The sequence below is a fragment of the Mesoplodon densirostris genome, chromosome 7, assembly GCF_025265405.1.
Source record: "Mesoplodon densirostris isolate mMesDen1 chromosome 7, mMesDen1 primary haplotype, whole genome shotgun sequence".
Lineage (NCBI taxonomy): Eukaryota > Metazoa > Chordata > Mammalia > Artiodactyla > Ziphiidae > Mesoplodon > Mesoplodon densirostris.
Window position 1 is genome coordinate 57,741,290 of NC_082667.1, and position 18,724 is coordinate 57,760,013.

Sequence of the window (18,724 nt, forward strand, 5' to 3'; positions counted from 1 at the left end):
CTAGACCTGGAACAGATAGCAGAGGTTTCAAAAAATTGTGGGAGAAAATACTTGAGCTTTTTTAGTAACTTAATTTTTCCTGTAAATAGGGAAAAGCCTAATAATTATTCAGAGGCAGAATTGGGAACAGGCTCCGAAGTGGCCCTGCAATTGGGTGGTTTAAGAGGCTCTGATTGTTCTTTCTTTCCTTCCTTTGCACATTTAACCAGCTTTTCTGACTGACATATAAATGGGCGCCTCCTTGGTGTTGGCCCAGTGCAGGAACACAGGTCCCCCGTCCAGTGATTCCTGTAGCAGGGACAGGGCCTGGGGTATCGCGTGTCCCTATCACCTGCAGGGTCGCAGATACTGTGGCTCTTCAGAAAAGCTGGGCCAAATGGATCAGAAGTCTCCGCCTGGGGAAGCTCTCAGCCTGGTGGGCAAGGCAGCCACGGAAGCAGATAATTACTGTGCACAGAGGCCTATGATCATGTCTCAAGAGCTCTGCCTGGTGATTCGAGCACAAAAGGAAGAAGCAGTGGGCTTCTGCGGGGGGATCAGACCAAGCTCTGTCCAGGGTGCATTTGTTAAGATGGTTGGGATTTGGATTAGGGGGGTGGGGGAGGGCTGTCGTGGCAGAGGGCCCAGCATGAGCCAAAGGTACGGGGGAGGGGGGAGGCTGGGAGGTGCCGTGTGCTTGGAGCACAGCCGCATGAGGAGGGACAGGGGCAGGTGAGGCTAGACAGGTAGGTGTGAGGGGAAGGAAGCAGAGAGAGATTCCTAAAATGGCAGGACCTGCTTCTCCTCCCATCCCCAGGGCCTGCCTGGGAAGCCTGTTTGTATAATAACTCTGCTATTTTACATAAATAAATAACATAAATCATTGCTCTCCGTTCCCTCAGGGGCTAAAAACTGGGCAGAGAGGAGTTTGCTCAGTGCATGTCTCTGCCGGACTCAGCTTCCTCCTCTCCTCCTCCTCTTCAGGGCCCCCTCCTTCCAGAGACCCAGGGAGAGGCATCGGAAAAAGCCAGCCTGGTTCCTGTGACTGAATCACTGGGTGCCTGGGAGGGGCTGGGGCGTCCACCAGGGGTGAGAGGATGGTGAAAGTCTCTCCCCTGACCAGGCCCCTGGCCTGGCCCTTTGCTCACTCCAGGGAGAACCTGTCAGTGCTGGTGGGCGGAGGGGGGGCTGGGGGCAGGCCACTCCTCTTAGGAGGGCCTTCCTTCCGTCCCCGTTTAAAGAGGGAACCACTCGGCCCTCCAGGGAGGGAGGGGCCTGTCAAGAGGCGTAGGCAAGCCCATGCAGGCCACTCTGCCGAGGAACCACCACTAGAGGCTGTGCAGAGGATTTCTGCAGGGAGGGGAGGCTGGATGGAATAGCTCCAGGTCTTTACTGGTGCTGACACTCGATGACTTTCATATTCTGAAATCCAGGGTTAGTTCTAAGATGCCTGTTGGATTGTGCCAGGATTCCATGATCGTAAGAGCCCTGGGGGAGGTGATTCTAAGACTCTGGTTTAGAGAGTGTGCAGGCTGTTCCTGGTGAATGCTCAGCCCAAGCTCATAGCCCTGACCTGGGGAAAGAGAGATCCAAAGAGAGGTCCTCTCTGTGCCAAGAGGACCCAAGGGCCCTGGGCAGGGTCCTGAGCCTGATCCCCATTCAGCCTATGGCCCCAAACATGCGGGTCTGTCCCCCAAGGGCCTTAACCAAGGGTGCAACTCAGCAAACCTGCCCTGCCCTCCACCAGCCTCAACCTCCTCATCCATAAAATGGGGATCTGGTACTTACCCGTGGAGTTGGGGTCATGCTTCAATGAGACGATGTGTGTGGAGGCTCCTGTACACTGCAAAGCGCTGTGAGTGTGGTTATAACTGTAGCTGCTGTTGCTGCGATGAGACTGTCTCCTTGAAAGGAAGGGCCACATCGGATTCTCGGTGAATCTCTCTCAGGTCCCAGCAGTGCCTGGCACATAGCAGAGGCTTCTTAAACATACACTGAGTGAGTAAATTGGGTATGGAACAGATAATACCAGAGGCCACGGTTCCGAGGAAGCCAGCCCTTCCCGGAGGAGAAGCAGGAAGTGCTCCCTACAGGAGGGCAGCCCGGAGGGACAGAAGGGGACCCACGACTGGGGTGAAGCAAGCCTGCTGGGAATTTCCCCAGAGGAAGAGCAATCAGAAGTCTTCTGGGACAGAAGTGCTGGGTAAACAGGAGGCCCTGGCACCACAGTGGAAAGAGATTAACAATGACCCTAATTATGGCATGATTGATTCTTTGGCAGCTCCTGTTGAGCCCCAGCCTAAGCCACTGAGTAGCTTTTCCCCCAAAGAATGAGCGGCCATGATGGGGCCACTGGCCCACCAGGCCTCCTTCCCAGCACCTCCTCCCCCAGCCTCTCCCCACCGGCAGCTGCCTCAGTGACAGACTTCCTTCCTCCCTACATCTGCCTGTCTTCTCTGCTGATTTCATTAGAATCTAGAGCTTTCTCTGAGGCCCAGAGAAGTGGAGTGACTTGCGCAGGGCCACACAGTGAGATGTAGCAGCCCACATCTCTCAGTTTAAGCCATCTGATGAGCGGGGAATGTAGTGACTCTTTGAGCGTTCCTCAAAGGCTAAGCACAGGAGGCTGTGCTGGAGAGCAGTAGGGTGGGGCCTGGGATCGGATGGTCTGGGAGTGGGAGGTCCCAGAATCAGCTCTGTCCCCGCATCTCCAGCCCCAGCTCTGGGGCCAGGGATTTGTTTTGTGGATTTGGGTTTGGTCAATTATTTGGAGAAACAGCCCAGCTGGCAAGCTGCCCCAGGGGTGCCCTGCTGCCCCTGGGTCCCCAGAGGGCTGGGAGGCTACTGTTGGAGTAGACACCCCCGTCACAACCAGGTGGAAGCCACACGGGGCTTAACTTGCTGCTGGAGCCCTCAGCCGTGGGAGAGGCCCTGCTCACCCTCCCTGCCACCGCGCTTTCCCTGTGCTGTCCCCTTACCTAGAGCCCCCTTCTTTCTCCCCCTTGTGTTACAAATCCTCCCTTATTTCTGAGTTCTGTTGACATCCACCCTCTCCAGGAAGCCGCCCTGCAGTGCGGCTAGAGGAAGCACAGGAGTTATGGGTCCAGAAGAGACCCTGACCCAGGCAGGGCTGAGTTCCTCGAGGAGGAGCTGCTGCGCTGAGGTGAGCAGGAGTTTTCCAGGCCTCAAGGCGGTCAGAGGAGCCCAGAGCTAAGGTGGTTTCACAGGCACACCTGCACTGGGAACAGGGGATGGGCGTGCAGTGAGGAAGGACCACAGGGAGGCCCTGGTCTTGCTCCAAGGCCATGTTCCCTGAGCACTGTGGGAAGGAGTCCCCACAGCCCTGTGCCTTTTACTCCTTGGGTTTCACTCTAAGTCAAGGTTGGGGTCATCACTGTGAGTTATCCAGGCTGTGACTACCTATACCTTGGTCCCTGTCAAAGATGGTAGTGATACCTGGACAGGGGCGGAGCCCTGGCCTGGGGTTCAGGATGACCAGGCCTCTAACCTCGTTGCAGGCCTTCCTGCAGCTTTCAACCTCGTCTCGACTGCTCCAGTTGGCGGCGGGCTCCTGACTTCCAGCCATTGGTCCTGGCAATGGAGGGGGCTCTTCCCCGCCAGACCAGGCAAAGGACTGTGGGATTTGTCCTTCCATCCTCCTTGAGCAACCCCACCTCTGCTTATCTCCTGAGGGTGGGGAGAGAGCAGGTGGTTAAAGGGTTTTTAGAAGCTGAGTGCCGAAAAGGCCCTTGGAGATCATCCGATGTTGTTCACACCGTCCCATGATACAGATGGGAAAGCTGAGACCAGAGGCTTGTGGAGGTCACCCAGCCTGCTGGTGGCTGAGCTCAGCCTCAGCCCACCAGCCCCGGGTCTGGGCTGGGGTTGAGGCCCAGTGAGGGCGGCCATGGCCAAGGAGACGGGGCGGGCCCGGGGGGTGGGAGGGCGGGGCGGGAGGAAGGGGGAGGGCGTGGTTCCACCTCCACATGTGCGCCCTGCCCTCCGGGAAGGCTGCTGGAGGAGGTTAGGTCTCCGTCTCCCCCAGCCCTGCACCCACTGTATGTGGGGCGGTCCCTTTTCCTGCCCAGAGTTCTCGGTCGCACTCCATGCCCCTGCTGCCCTGGTGCCAACCAAAATATTGAACTTGGCCCTTTGAGGTGCAGTTTTCAGTTGCACATGCTAAGCTGTCATGGACACGGAAGGCGGTAGAAACGTGGGCAGACAGACCCTCCATCTAGGGCTGGTGCCATGGAAAGACTAGGCTTTAGAGGCAGCCCTGGTTTCAAATCCTCTCTTCTCCATGGTTAGCTGTCTGGCCTCGGGTGAATCATGTAATCTCTCAGGCCTAGCTCTATTGATCCAGCTATCTATTGATCAATTGATATAGCTATTTAAATTAAATACATATGTATTTAATTAATAGATGATTTTTTTGGGTGACAGTTTTAGAAAAATTGATCGGAAAATACAGAGTTTCTACATACTCTCCCTCCCCTACCCCACGGTTTTGCCTATTATTAACGTCTTATCTTAGGGGGCCACGCTTGCTATAATTGATGAGCCAGCATTGCTACAATATTATTAGCTGAAGTCCGTAGTCTACGTTAGGGTTCACTCTTTGTGTTATATATTCTGTGGGGTTTGACAAATGTATAATGACATGTATCCATCATTACAGTATCATACAGAATAGTTTCACTGCCCTAAAAATCCCCTGTGCTCCCCACCTCCAACCCCTGGCCACCACTGATCTTTTTACCACTTCTTGGTTTTACCTTTTCCAGAATGTCATATGGTGAAATCATACAGTATGCAGCCTTTTCCCATTGGCTTCTGTCACTTAGCAATATGCTTTTGAGGTCCCTTCATGTATCTTTATGGCTTGATAGCTCATTTCTTCTTACTGCTGAGTAATAGTCCATTGTCTGGATGGACCCCAGTTTGTTCCTCCATCCACCTGGGGCCCATATTTCTAACCTGTAAAAGAAGACTGTCAAACTCTGCTTTGGACAGCTGTCATTAGGAGATGACACAGGTGCGGTGCTCAGCGTGCTGCCCCACAAGCTCCCACACCACCTTCTGTAACTAGCTTCCTTCACTTAGCATAATGTTTTCAAGAGTCTTTCACGTTGTAGCATGTGTCAGTGTTTTATTCCTTTTGATTGCAGCCTTGGGTCCTTTTTGTGTCGTTCCATCTAGTGCCCATTCCTCAGAGAGGTAAAATAAGTCTCCAAGGTCACACACAGCAAGTCAGTTGAAGGAGACCAGGATGCAATCCAGGCACTGACACCTGGCCTGAGACTCTTTCCACTCTCAGGAAAGAGAGCAGGCCTGGGGCCTGAGGCAGTGGGGTCTGGGGGCAGTGAGGGCCGGGCAACCTGCCAGTCAGGGGAGGGACGAGGAGCCGGGAAGTGGGTGAGGTGCGTTCCCAGGATGTAAGGATGGGCGAGGCCCCTGGAGGTGTATGCCCACCCCCAGCATCCTTCGCCCAGTCCATAGCAGACCCTCACTCCGTCTCCCTCCTGACTCCCTCCTGAAGCCCCTTCCCTGTGCAAACAGGAGGCTGTGGAAGTTCAGGGCGGGGACCAGGACTTCAGACAGAAAATGAGACTTTGGGCTGAGGAGGGCCCTCAAACACTGGGCTAAGAGGTGAGGGCTTTCTCTTGTCCCAGAGCCAGCAGGGGCTCCAGGCTGGGGATTTCTTTGGAACTTGGCTGATATCAGCAGCTCTGGGAGGTGGCTTGGAGAAGTCAACTGATGCTAAGTGATGCCATTAGCCCTGGCAAGAGGGGGGCGGCTGGGGAGAATCTGGTCTCTGGGGGCTTGTCCTGACCGCTCAGGGTCTGGGCAGCAGGAACTTCTGGGCCTTCTCGGAAGTGTGGTCCAGGATGCCCCCAGGGCTGCCTCCCCTTGCTACCCGGTTCTGGCCACTGGGGAAGTGGGAATAACTCAGGCTGTCCCCTGGGGTAGTAGCCATGTCTGCGGTGCTCCCACAGGCTGCCCAGGAAGAAGGAGGGATGCCAGGAGCCCTCTAACCAAACCTGGGGCTCAGGGGAGGCTCCCTGGAGGAGGTAACATCTGAGCGGAGACTCGAAGGCTCAGGAGGTGTTAGCCAGATGAAGGGACAGCAGGTTCTGGAGTGCTGAGGCTAGAGGAGCCAGAGCCTGGTCATTTGTCTGCTGAAAACTCACTCTGACTGCAGGTGAGACCTTGGATTGGCAGGGCAAGGCCCGCCGCAGGGACTCCCCATCCAGGGGAGAGGTGAGACTGGGCCACTGCCCTTGCAGTGGCCAAGGAGGTGCTGAGGAAAGGGTCTTGAGGGATGTTAGAGGCAGGTTGGGGGTGATGAGGAGGTCACTGTGCCCATGCGGGGTCTGGGTGACCCCCGTGGAGACAGCGAGGAGCCGCTGGCTATCTTGATGGCCCCAGGAGAACATGCAGAGGAAAGAAAAGAGGTTTGGCTCTCAAAGATGCCCCTGCAGTTCTGAATAGTGTGAAAATTCATGGTGGGGATGTGGGGGGAGGGGCATAGTTCCAAGAGCCACAGTCAGCTGAGTCCCCAGCCGGAGGCCTGGTGCAGGCAGCTCTACTTCCCTCTTTTCCAGATTTGAAATGGAAATTCCATTCCTGGGTGGGTTGTAATGCTCATTCATGGGGGGTGGGGGAGCAGAGGACACATGGGAATCAGCCCCAGGGTCGGGGGGGGGTCCTGGGAAAGGAATGGGGGGGCAGGGCCCCTGCCTGCAGAATGCCCACCTGCCGTGCCTCAGTCACTGCAGCCACGTGCCCTCCTGGCACCGCTGCCCCTCCCCCAACCCCCAGCCATCTGACCTTTTTTGGAAGTCAAGACAAAAGCTGAAACCAAGGCTCAGGGAAGAGCCCTGAGTGGCTCTGGCTACAGGGCAAGTCATTGGCCAAGGCAGGGTGAATCGAGGGCCCTTTCTACATATTAGCTGCTTCCTCCCTTCGGGGGAAGTAGGGGCAGGCGTTGTAGCCCACCTGACAGCAGAGACCCTCATCTGGGGGTGCACGGGGTGAGACGTGGTCCCTGGCTGTGTACTCTGGCCTTCTACCTCCTCTGGAAGCCTGTGAATGTGGGAGTACATATGTGAGCACACACGCCTTCCATTGTTTTCTTTTTTCTAATTTTAATTTTTTTTTTTTGTGGCCACGCTGTTCAGCTTGTGGGATCTTAGTTCCCAGCTTAGTGATCGAACCCAGGCCCTTGGCCATGAAAGCGCCAAGTCCTAACCACTGGACCACCAGGGAATTCCCCACACACTCCTCCTAGAGAGGAGTGAAGCTGAGAGGATCCCCTACCTGCTGACCCCACCCCCGACCTCCCCAACCCCATGGGTGCTAAGCTGAGTGCAGCAGCCTCCCCATCCTATACCGCCCCCTAAGCCCTGGGCTGGGCTCGGCTCGGCTCCGAGAGCCCCCAGCAGCTGCACCATGTCCACATGCCTCCGCAGGGAGCCACGGGCACAGAGGCTGCACCAGACGATTCCCAGCAATTAGGAGGCTCCAGGTCGGTCAGTGTGCCCAGCAAGCTCCTAATGCGCCTCCGCACTCGGACAGGAGGCTGTAATCCCTGTGCTGAGGTTAGCACTTGGAGAGTGGGGGGGAGATAGGGGGTGTTAGGCAGAGGCCCTGAGCAAGGCCCAGACGTGGAAGTAGTTGGTGGGCCTGAAGCCCGGTGCCCCTGTGGTGTGGCCTCTGCGGCGTTAGAGACGGGAGCTCATCCTACAGGCCTCAGCTCAGCACTGCCTCTGGGAAGCATGCCCTGACCCTCCCTGTACCTGTTAAGTGCCCACAGCACCCTTTCCCTTCTCAACCACATGCTGCACTTACAATACCGGTTCAGGAGCCATGGTGGCCCCGTGGTTGCAGGGTCAGCAGACTTTCCCTATAAAGGGCTGGGCAGTAAGTATTTTAGGCTTTGTGAGCCATATGGTCTCTGTCATAACTCTGCAGTTATACTTAAAGCAGCCATAGACAATACATAAATGAGTGAGTGGGCCTGCGTCCAATAAACCTTTATTTACAGACGCTGAAATTTGACTCTCGTATAATTTTCATGGATCAAAACATATTTTTGTTTTGGTTTTTCCCCCCAACTACTTAAAACATGTAAAAACCATTCTTAGCTTGTGGGCTATATAAAAACACGTGGCTGGAGTTCTCAGAGCTCCTGGTACAAGCTTCTTCCCTTGGGTGGATTCTTGGCTTTTCTCCCAGCATGGCCCCCAAACACCAGTCTTCACTTCCACCCCAAGCAAAGAAACCGAAGAAACCGAGACTGACTCCTGCCTCCAGGCCAGAGGAAACGTCTGCTTCTCCGAACTTGCCGAAGGAAGAAAAAGAACAGCAAGAAGCAATTGAATATATTGATGAAGCACAAAAGGAAACAGACAGACTTAACGAACAAGCCAGTGAGGAGATTTTGAAAGTAGAACAGAAATATAACAAACTCCGCCAACCATTTTTTCAGTAGAGGTCGGAACTGATTGCCAAAATCCCAAATTTTGGGGTAACGGCATTTGTTAACCATCCATGAGTGTCTGTACTCCTTGGGGAGGAGAATGAAAAGGTGCTGCATTATTTGACAAGAGTCGAAGTGACAGAATTTGAAGATATTAAATCAGGTTACAGAATAGATTTTTATTTTGATGAAAACCCTTCGAAAATAAAGTTCTCTCCAAAGAATTTCATCTGAATGAGAGTGGTGGTCCATCTTCAAAGTCCACTGAAATCAAAAGGAAATCCGGAAAGGATTTGACAAAACGTTCAAGTCAAACGTAGACTAAAGCCAGCAGGAGGAGACAGTATGAGGAACCAGAAAGCTTCTCCACCTGGTTTACTGATCATTCTGATGCCTGTGCAGATGAGTTAGGAGAGGTCATCAAAGATGATATTTGGCCAAATCCATTACAGTACTACTTGGTTCCGGACATGGATGATGAGGAAGGGGAAGGAGAAGAAGATGACGATGATGATGAGAGGAAGAAGGATTGGAAGATATTGATGAAGAAGGGGATGAGGATGAAGGTGAAGAAGATGAAGATGATGAGGGGGAGGAAGGAGAGGAAGATGAAGGGGGAGATGACTAACGGAACACTGGTGGATTCCAACCTTCCTTTGTTAATTTTCTCCAGACCCTGGGAGCAAGTTGCAGCCTTTTTTTTTTTTTTCTTTTTTCTCCTCCTCTTGTGCTCAGTCGCCCTGTTTTTGAGGTCTCTTTTCTCCTTTATACCATGGCTCACAACTTATTTTGGGGAGAAATACCTTGAGCAGAATTCAGTGGGAAAAGAATCTCTACCCCTTTCTGTTCCAAATTCATTTTTATCCCTTCCTGTATCAGAAAAACTTTATGGAATCAACACCACCATGCTCTGTGGGGAAAAAAGAAAACCCTTCTGCTCCCTTAGCTCTGCTGGAAGCTGGAGGGTGCTAGGCCCCTGTGTAGTAGTGCATAGAATTCTAGCTTTTTTTCTCCTTTCTCTGTATATTGGGCTCAGAGATTACACTGTGTCTCTATGTGAATATGGACAGTTACCATTTACCAACATGTATCTGTTTACTTTCTCTTGTTTAAAAAAAGAAAAAAAAACTTTAAAAAATGAGGTTATAGAAGGTCAGCAGAGGGTGGGTTTGAGACGTTTGGGTGGGTTAAGTGGGCATTTTGACAACATGGCTTCTCCTTTGGCATGTTTAATTGTGATGTTTAACGGACATCCTTGCAGTTTAAGATGACACTTTTAAAATAAAATTCTCTCCTAATGATGACTTGAGCCCTGCCACTAGATGGGAGAAACAGCAGAACCTGTAGAATCTTATTTGCAATTGACATTCTCTATTGTAATTTTGTCCCTGTTTATTTTTAAATTTTTCTTTTTGTTTCACTGGAAAGGGAAGATGTTGCTCAGTTTTAAACCTTAAAATTATACAAGTTGCTTTGTTACAATAAAACTAAATGTGTACACACACACACACACACACACACACACACACACACACACAAAATATGTGGCTGGTTGGATTTGGCTATGAGTTATAGTTTGCCAACCCCTGGGTTAGAACAAGGAGCCAGACTGCCAGGCTCTGCTATGTGACCTTTGACAAATGGCTAAACATTTCTGTGCTTCAGAATTCTCATCTGTAAAATGGGGACGATAATGATAACACTTGGAGAAAGTAAAATTGTACAACAGCTTTGGAAAACAGCTTTTGGCAGTTCTTCAAAAAGTTAAACATAGAGTCACCATATGACCCAGCAATCCCATCCCAAAGTATGTACTCAGGAGAAATGAAAATATACATTCACACAAAAACTTGTTCATAGCAGAGTTATTCATAACAACCAAAAAGAGGTAACAACCCAAGTGTCTACCAACTGATGAGTGGATAAAATGGTATATCTATGCAATCAAATAATTTTCAGTCATAATAAGAAATGCAGTACTGATTCATGCTATAACATGGATGAACCTTGAAAACATTAAGTGAAAAAAGCAAGACGCACAAGACCAAATATCATATGATTCCATTTATGTGAAATATCCAGAATGGGCAAATCCGTGGAGACAGAAAGTAGATTATTAGGTTGCTTGGGGCTGGGGGGTGGGAGTGGGGGAGTGACTGCTAATAGGTATGGGGATTTTTGTTGGATGATTAGGTCGTGGGTGGGTGGCAGGGGACTGTCCTAGGGGACTTGCAAGGATGGGCCTCTGACTCCGAGAGAGACAAGGACCCACGGCAGGGCTCTGAGCAGAGGCTGACCCTCCCTGACCTAGACTACAGTGGCACCTGCTGTGCTGGGGCCAAGTTCCCACCCCTCCCCTGCCTCACAGTACTTTGTTTCCTCCCCCAGGACCAGCCGGGGGCCTCCATGGGCGCCTGAGGGCAGGGCGCCAGGGCCGCGGGCGCGAGCATGGTGAGACACCAGCCCCTGCAGTACTATGAGCCGCAGCTCTGCCTCTCCTGCCTCACGGGCATCTACGGCTGCCGCTGGAAGCGCTACCAGCGCTCTCACGATGACACCACGTCGGTGAGCTGTGCTGGGATGGGGCCAAAGGACCCAGGGAGCCCCAGGGCCTGGGGGAGGGGTCTCAGCTCTGACACCCTGCTGTGTGGCTCTGGACAGGCCAGTGCCCTTTCTGGGTTTCAGTTTCTCCTTCTGTAAAATGGGCCCATGGAAATTCCTGAATCTACCTGACTAGGTGGGCAAGGAACATGGGTGTATCCAGTTGTTGACTCCCCTCTGACAGTGTGGGGTGTGGGCTGCTCTTGAGGTCTGGGCAGGGAGGGCTATTCCAAGAGGGTGGGGTCCCCCAAGGTGAGCAGAAGTTCTCAGCTTCCTGGCAGATCCTGATGGGCAGGTAAGCAGACAGGTGGCTCTTCAAGGAGAAGGTGAAGAGCTGGGTCAGGCCATCCTGGAGCCTGGGAGCTGGCAGGGCCATGGCCTGGCACCAGGGCCCAGTCACCTGAGCCACAAGCCTGCCAGGGCTGGCAGCAGGTGTTCAGCTGGATAAAGAAAGCCTCCCTTAGTGTCCGGCTCCCCAAGCCAAACCCCATGCCACACTTCCGTCCCTGGGGCACCATCAGCCAGTGGATCTAGTTTCTTCTCTGAAGGAACCCAATTCCTTCAGGAGGGAATGGAGAGAGAGATAAATGGTATTTATCTAAAAGCTTTGCTGCCTGGAAAACAACTTTCTCCTCCCTCCTGCTTGTCTGAACAAAGAGGCCAGCCTCCAAATTCAGGCAGCCCCAAAACAGGCTGGAGTGGCCAGTGGAGGAGGTCAGAGGCCAAGCATCACCAGACTATCTGGATGTGGAGGTTGGGGAAGCTTGCCCACCTCCCTGCCCTCCTTCTCTGCCTGTGCTGGTAGGGACAGAGGGACAGGGCACTCGACTGAGTCGGGAGCCTGTTCTCATGACCCCCAAATGGTAAGAAGCAGGTACCACCTGTGGGTACCTGGCCTGATTCATTGCCATGTACCCATTCTAGCACACAGGAGGCAACATGCCCAACTGAGTCAAGGGAGAGGAGGGGCCTGCCCAGGGCAGCCTGTCCGTCCTATGTGCTGTGCTCCGAGCTCCATTCTCCCCTGAGACAGTGGAAGGAAGTCAGCAGGGCCTCCATGTGTCAGGAGGGCAGGAGCTCGCAGTCCGCTGGCACCCAGGTGTCCGTCTGTGTGCTGGGCGCTGAGCTGAGACTGACACGCGGCCACCCCTGTTTCTCCCAAGCCCGTGAGCTAGATGTCATCGCCACCGCTTCACGTGCGGAAACAGAAGCCAAGGACATCCGTGACCAGGACAAGGTCACGCAGCTAGAGAGGGGCAGAGCTCGGATCTGGCCCTGCATGGTGTCCAGTGCTCTTGGTGGGGGTGGGATGGGAAGACAGCTGAGGCTGAGGAAGGGAGGAGAAGGATGGCTGAGCTCCCAAGCAGGAAGCCCTTGGCCGTCGGAAGAGACACTGGAGGAAGGCAGCTCTCTCCCAGGGCACCTCACACCTCCTGGTGGGCCCAGGGCCAGCCAGTTCCAGGCTGTGGAGTCAGGAAGTGATGGGTCTTGGCTGTGGCCCGCCCAGGGCCCAGGCTGGAGGAAGTGGTGGGCTGAGGCCAGTTTTGAGTTGACTGGGGACCCAAGCGGCGTAGGCTCTGCAAATGCCAAGGCCTGAGGTGCCAGGTATGGGGCAGTGGCCGGAGGCTGCAGACCACAAGCCTGGGAGAGGCTGGGAGGGGAGAGAGGGTTCTGCAGCAACTCTGGGTGGCAGGGCCTCTGCAGAAAGGGCTGAGCTCACCTCAGGCAACCCGCACCTCCCAGCTGAGGATGAGCAGGCGGCCACCGCGGCCCTTAACTCAGCTCCCCTCCTGCTTCCCCTCCCACTTCCTGGGTTCCAGCCTCCTCGAGCTCACGCTTCTCTCCCTGGCTCTCCTCTCTTCTCTTTTCTCTCCCCAGTCCCTCCCCAGACAGCTGGGCCAGAACCATGATGGGGGTTGGGCTGGGCTCCTGGCCTGACGCAGTGAAGGCAACAGCAATCTGGTGTCTCAAAGTCAGGGCTGGTGCAGAGAAGCTGCTCTGTAAATTTTGCTGAACTAATAGAGGCCCAGAGTGAGCTCTGGGAGCGCAGGTTGGGGAGTGAAAGGAGAGCCCCTCGGGCCTGGAGGGTGGAGGAGAGGCCTCGGCCAGGGGGAGCGGGCCCAGCTTTGGGCCTGTGCCTTTCCTCATCCCCACCTTCCCCTCCTCCTTTGGGCATCCCCTTACCCCTCCACCCCCCCATGCCCCCACCAGGCACTGCGTCCCCTCAGGACCTCTTGGGGGAGCCTCTTGTGTCTCCCAACTCAGGGGAGCCTAGGGTCAAGTTCTTCAGTGAAGCCGAACCTCTCTGGGCCTCTTCTGTGCAGTGAGGTGACACACAGGTGGTGAGTCACAGAAGCACTCATCCTCAGGCTGGGAATGAAGTGTGAGAGTAACAGTTAATGTTTATTGAGCACCTATTGTATGCAGGGAGCTTATGGCTTATAGGCATTGCCCTGTTGATTGTTCTAACACCCTGTTGGGGCATATTTAATTGTTATGCCCTGTTTATGGATGGGGAAATCAAGGCTTGAAGCCCCATCCATGATAGATTTGCAGCAAGAGCGTCAGGAAGTTGGAGGCTGCCGGGAAGACAGGTGGGTTTTAAGTCTGGGTGTATTTATTTATTTATTTATTTATTTTGAATTAATTAATTAATTTTGGGGGCAGCATTGGGTCATCGCTGCGGTGCACGGGCTTCTCGTTGCGGTGGCTTCTCTTGTTGCGGAACATGGGCTCTAGGTGTGCGGGCTTCCGTAGTTGTGGCACGTGGGCTCAGTAGTTGTGGCTCATGGGCTTAGTTGCTCCGCGGCATGTGAGGTCTTCCTGGACCAGGTATCGAACCCGTGTCCCCAGCATTGGCAGGTGGATTCTTAACCACTGAACCACCAGGGAAGCCCCAAGTCTGGGCGTGTTTAAAGGAGAGCTTACAAGGAGAAGAAAGGCAGGACGGGGAGGAGGACTTGGGAAGTTGCCTGAAAGAGAGAAAGAGCAGGGACCAGGAGCATTTGGGACAAGTTGGGGAATGGCTTGAATGCCAGGCTAGGTGCCCTCAGTGCTTCCCTGGTTAAGAGCTGGCCCCGCGGTACTGGACGGGGATCCTGGGGAGGCAAGGGGGTGCAGGGAGCCTGGGAAGGAGCCCCCGCCCCGCTACTCTCCATCCAGGCTGGCCTCCTTCCTTCCTGCCCCTCCCCGCCCCTCACATTCCCATCTCCTCCAACCCTCTGCTCACACTGTCCCCTCCCCCCAGGACACACACTTGACAAATAAGGAAACAGGAAACTGAGGACCAGAGAGATGAAATGACGTCCTCTCCTGCCCCCCAACACCGAGGGAGTGGAGGAGCCTGGCAGCAGAAGGCTGGCTCACTCGACAGCCAGGAAGGGGAAGCAAAAGCTTTTTATAACTGGGGGTAATTAATGGGTTGTTGTCTGTGACTCATTACTCTAATATTGCCAATTAAGGATGGGGTAGGACAGAAGGCAGCTCTCAGGCCAGCCCCACAGGGGCCCCTGAAGACTCTGCATCTGTGGGACGCAGCACAGTATCAATACCAGCTTCTTTTTAGCAAGAGGAATATAGGTCAGATGCCTGGAGGAACTTCCAGCCCGAGACGTTGAAGGAGACAGTCAACTCTCTTGCACTTCTATAGTATGTTTGCCTTTTGAAGGGAGTTTTAAGCTTCTTTTGACCCCCCTCTGTCTTATGGATGCGGCTCCAGGAAGAGGAAGTGATTTATTCAAGCCGAGGAGTTGAAGGCACGGCTTGCACTGCGCCTGCTTGCACCCCCAGTCCCGTGCCCTCTCCCCGGTTCCATACCAAACAGTCTTGTCTGGGATGCGTTGGTTACTTACTCAATCAACAAACCTGTCCTGATACCTGCCCTGAGTCCAGGGTATATCAAACCTGGTTCCTCCCTCCCTTGAGGGGCTCCTGAGTGGGTGGGGAGCAGATCAGAACAGACATCCAGACCACCCAGGGTGATCACTGCCGGGGGCCCAGGGACACCGCAGGCAGGAAAGCTTGCCTGAGCTGGTGTCAGAGAGAGTTAGCCCATCATGTCATGCCAGAGTGGGGAAGGCAGGGGAGCTGCATGTTACAAGAATGTCTTGTGTTTGGGAACTGAAAGCGATTTGGCCCAGTGCAGCTCTGGTGTTAGGAGGGAGAGCGTGTGGCCAAGGGGACCTGAGCCAGAGGCTGTGCTGGGGAGCCTGCACTCCATCCTGGGAGGTGGGAGCCCAGTCGGACTCGGTCTGTGCAAGGACCACTCTGGTTCAATCACGGAGAATGCGCTGAGGGGCCTTGAGTGGAGGCGGGGATGGCAGGGAGCTAGACAAGAAAGGCTGAGGCCTCAACTAGGGGGAGGGGTCTGCCAAGAAGTAGCAAAGGGAGGGATTCTAGAGACACCTAGATGGTGCATTCAGCAGACTGGCTGCGGAAGAGAATTTTGATGATGCCTCCCGTCATCCCATGATTTCCACCTGGCTGGATGAGGCCATTCCTGGAGTCGGGAAACCATGCTGTGCCCAGGGGGGGTGTGAGAGGCCGCGCGGTCTCAGGAGTGTTCAGGAATAGCGCAGTGGGGGCGGGTGGAACACAGACAAAATACCGCCCCCTCCACCCCACGATTGCCTACGTCTTTCGATGGAAGCCCCTCCCCCCATGGCAGGAAGACACCTGCTGCTGGGAAATCCATCAGCACTCCGTCATCCTCCACCCTCCACACAGCCATCCCAGGAGAACCTACCTCACCCGCTCACAGCACTGCCCTTCGCTCCGCTGTCCCCTCTGCCTGGAATGCCTTCTCTCTGGTCTCTGCCTCTCAAGGCTCATCGCAGGTCTCTATTCCTCTAAGAAGTGTCCCCTTCAAACAAAAGAGTCAGGCCTCCTTCCCTGCCTCTCGCCTTCCCCTGGGCTCGCGCAACATCTCGGGCCTGGGCTGCCCATGTGGGTCGTGACTTCCTGTTTCTCCCGCTGGACCGTGAGCGTGCCGAAGGCAGGGCCTGGCTCAGAGGAGGACCTCAGGCAAGGAGTGGGAGGATGACTGAGCGGGTGACTTGAAGAGCAAGTGAGGAAGCCAGTGAGGGTGGGGAGGCTGGACCCCTGATGAGCTCCCAGGTGAGCACCCCAAGGAGCATTGGGTGGTCTGGAGAGTAGGAGCGCATGCTGCATTCCAGTGCCCCTGGCTGTGGCTGACAGGGAGGGGTGCTGACTCAGCCGAGGGACCTCCCAGGCCACCCTTGGAGGTGGGGTCAGGCTCTGCCAGTGGGAGGAGGGGGGGTGAGTTTCCCAGCTGGCTCCCCACGTTCTTGTCCTATCAACACCACGTGGGCCTGTGGCAGGGTTATGGGGCAGGGAAGAGTGGATCTCACTCAGGAATCAAGGTGGGCTCCCTGGAGGAAGCAGCCTTTGGAATGGGCTCCGGGGTGTGACTGGAGTCAGCCAGATGCACCTGGCCATTCCTGGCTAAGGGAGCTGCGGCCTGAACTCTACCCTGCCTCCTCCAGTGACTTAGTGTGTGGCCTTAGACAAGGCCAGACCCTTTCTGGGCCTCAGCTTGCTGTGGGTGAGGTGGAGGTACAAACCCACGCCCCAAGGGTCCAGTTAGATAACAGATACCAACGTGTCTCACATCCTGAACAGGACAGACCACTGTTCCCACTTGGGGAAAAGGTGTCCTCCCTACACACTTTCAAAGGGATGGCTGTTCCTTTCTCTGGTGCTTTGGGGGAAAGGGACCCAGCAGGTCAGAGAGGAGCCCTCTGAGCTTCAATTCTCCCACTTCTAGACTGGCAATGATAAGAGCCATTTTATCCTATAAACCTTGCAGGTTTGCCATGAGGATAAGAAAATGGGAGATAATATTATTGCATCCATGAGAGAGAGGAGAGGCTGGCAAAAGTTGTTGCAGCACAGGGAGCTAAGGATTTATTGCTGTAATAAAGCCAGGCCGTCGCTGGCTTTCGGGAACCCCTGCACCCCACCTCCTCCTCTCTGAACGGCACTGAGGGGGCCGGGCGTGGTCAGGCCATGCTCCAGGGAAGATAAATAAACTCTTGTTCATGATCTCTGTGACCACCTTGCGTGTCGGCTTAGGGAGCATGTATGGGGCAGGAGGTGATGGGCGTCAGCAAGAGGCTGTGGCCACTCACCGCCCTGTGGCTTTGGCCGGGCCCCCTGCAGGGCGCTGGGATAATCCCTCCTAAGGGCCCCCAGCTCTTCTGCTCATGTCTCCCCAAGGGCTAATGCAAGCCACAGGATGGTCGGGGAAGGACGGGGTGCTCCAGGCTGAGCCTGGCTTCATTCTCCTGCCTAATGAGCCACTCTGAGTGCACCCTGGCAGAAGCAAGGGCAGACAGAGGCCTAATTGCCCAGCTCCCTGTAGCCCAGAAAAATAAATCCAGCCTCTTAGGCTGTCAGGAGCTGGCTGGGGGCTGGGGATTTTAATCCTTTTCCCTGCTCGGCCCTAATGCTGAGATCCATCTCAAACCTCCCTAGGCTGCCCCCTCCCCCAAATCTCCTGGGTCAGAGCCAGAGTAATCCTGCCAGAGCTGCCCAGCTCTCTCTTCTGGGAGCTCCACACACCGTTCCCAGCTGACATTCACCAGTCTCCCCGTTAGGAGCTTGGTGAGGATGAAACAGGCGGATGATTAGAGGAGCCAGTGCGCCCAAGGTGCAGCCTGCAGGTGGGCAGTCTAGGCGAGGAGGCACCCCTCAATCGCTCTCCAGTCTCTGCAAGGCTGTGTGGTGCTGAGGGCACAGCTGGACTCGGGGGCCTCAAAGCAGAGCCAGGACCCCAGGAGTGGCACAGGGAGCTGAGCTCAGCCACGTGGAAGGAGCTGTGCCAGGCGGAGCCAGCACGTGGGGAAGGGCTGCCTTGGGACAGACTAGAAAACCTAGAAACAACCCACACACATCTGAGAGTGTGCTGTGTGGTAGACAATCATGGAAATCATTGCAAATATCACAAACCGTACAGAGACAGCTGAAGTATCCATCTGGTAAAAGTAAAATTAGATCCCTGTCTCTTACCTCAAATCAAAAGAAATTCCAGATGGATAAAATGTATTTTTTTCTTTTTTTAAGCTCCTTTTTTTCTGTTTAGGAAGCACACATTTGTTGAGAAAATTCAAACAACTCGGAAAGATGTAAAGTAAAAGAAATTCTCATCTTCATGCTTTAGAGGAGAGGCCTTAAAACCTCTCTCCATACACGTATACACACATATGGAGCTATAGATAGATAGGTGGATTACAGATTCAAGTGTAAACAAAGAGAAATTATCAGCGTAAAATATGAGTTAAATATATAATCGTGGGCCACCTTCCTTAAACACGATACCAAAGGCAAAAACCCATAAAGGAAAAGAGGGGTAGATTTGACTGTGTAAAAATTTAAATTTTTTAAACAAAAAGCATGAAAAACAAAATTAAAGTCAACTGATAAAATAAGAAAAAATAGACAATCTATATGAAAGTTACTACTCTTACATAGAGAAAGCTTTTATAAACGCCTAAGAAGCCAGTTGTCCCAAACAAAAGCTGCCAGGCTCTGTGCCTTCGCACCTTCCACTCCCTCCCTCTGCCCTTACCTTGTCAGGTAAGCCCGTTCCAGCAAGCCCATTCCTTTCAGCTTTGCTGCAAGCATCTCCTCCTCCAGAGAGCC

At 53.9% G+C, this 18,724-nt stretch overlaps 1 protein-coding gene and 1 pseudogene across 5 annotated transcripts in view; both read left to right on the forward strand.

Moving 5' to 3' along the window:
- Positions 1-18,724, forward strand: part of GDPD5 (glycerophosphodiester phosphodiesterase domain containing 5) — a 90,065-nt gene that overhangs the window by 35,393 nt on the left and 35,948 nt on the right. For 3 of the 5 annotated variants that reach the window (XM_060103370.1, XM_060103372.1, XM_060103371.1), the window contains one exon: positions 10,850-11,026. The exons of the other annotated variants lie outside the window; for them this stretch is intronic. In XM_060103370.1, the coding sequence (XP_059959353.1) occupies positions 10,910-11,026 (117 nt within the window). In that variant the 5' untranslated portion in view covers positions 10,850-10,909. The remainder of the gene's footprint in view (positions 1-10,849; positions 11,027-18,724) is intronic. 5 annotated transcript variants of the gene reach the window in all.
- Positions 8,219-9,089, forward strand: LOC132494008 (protein SET-like; annotated as a pseudogene).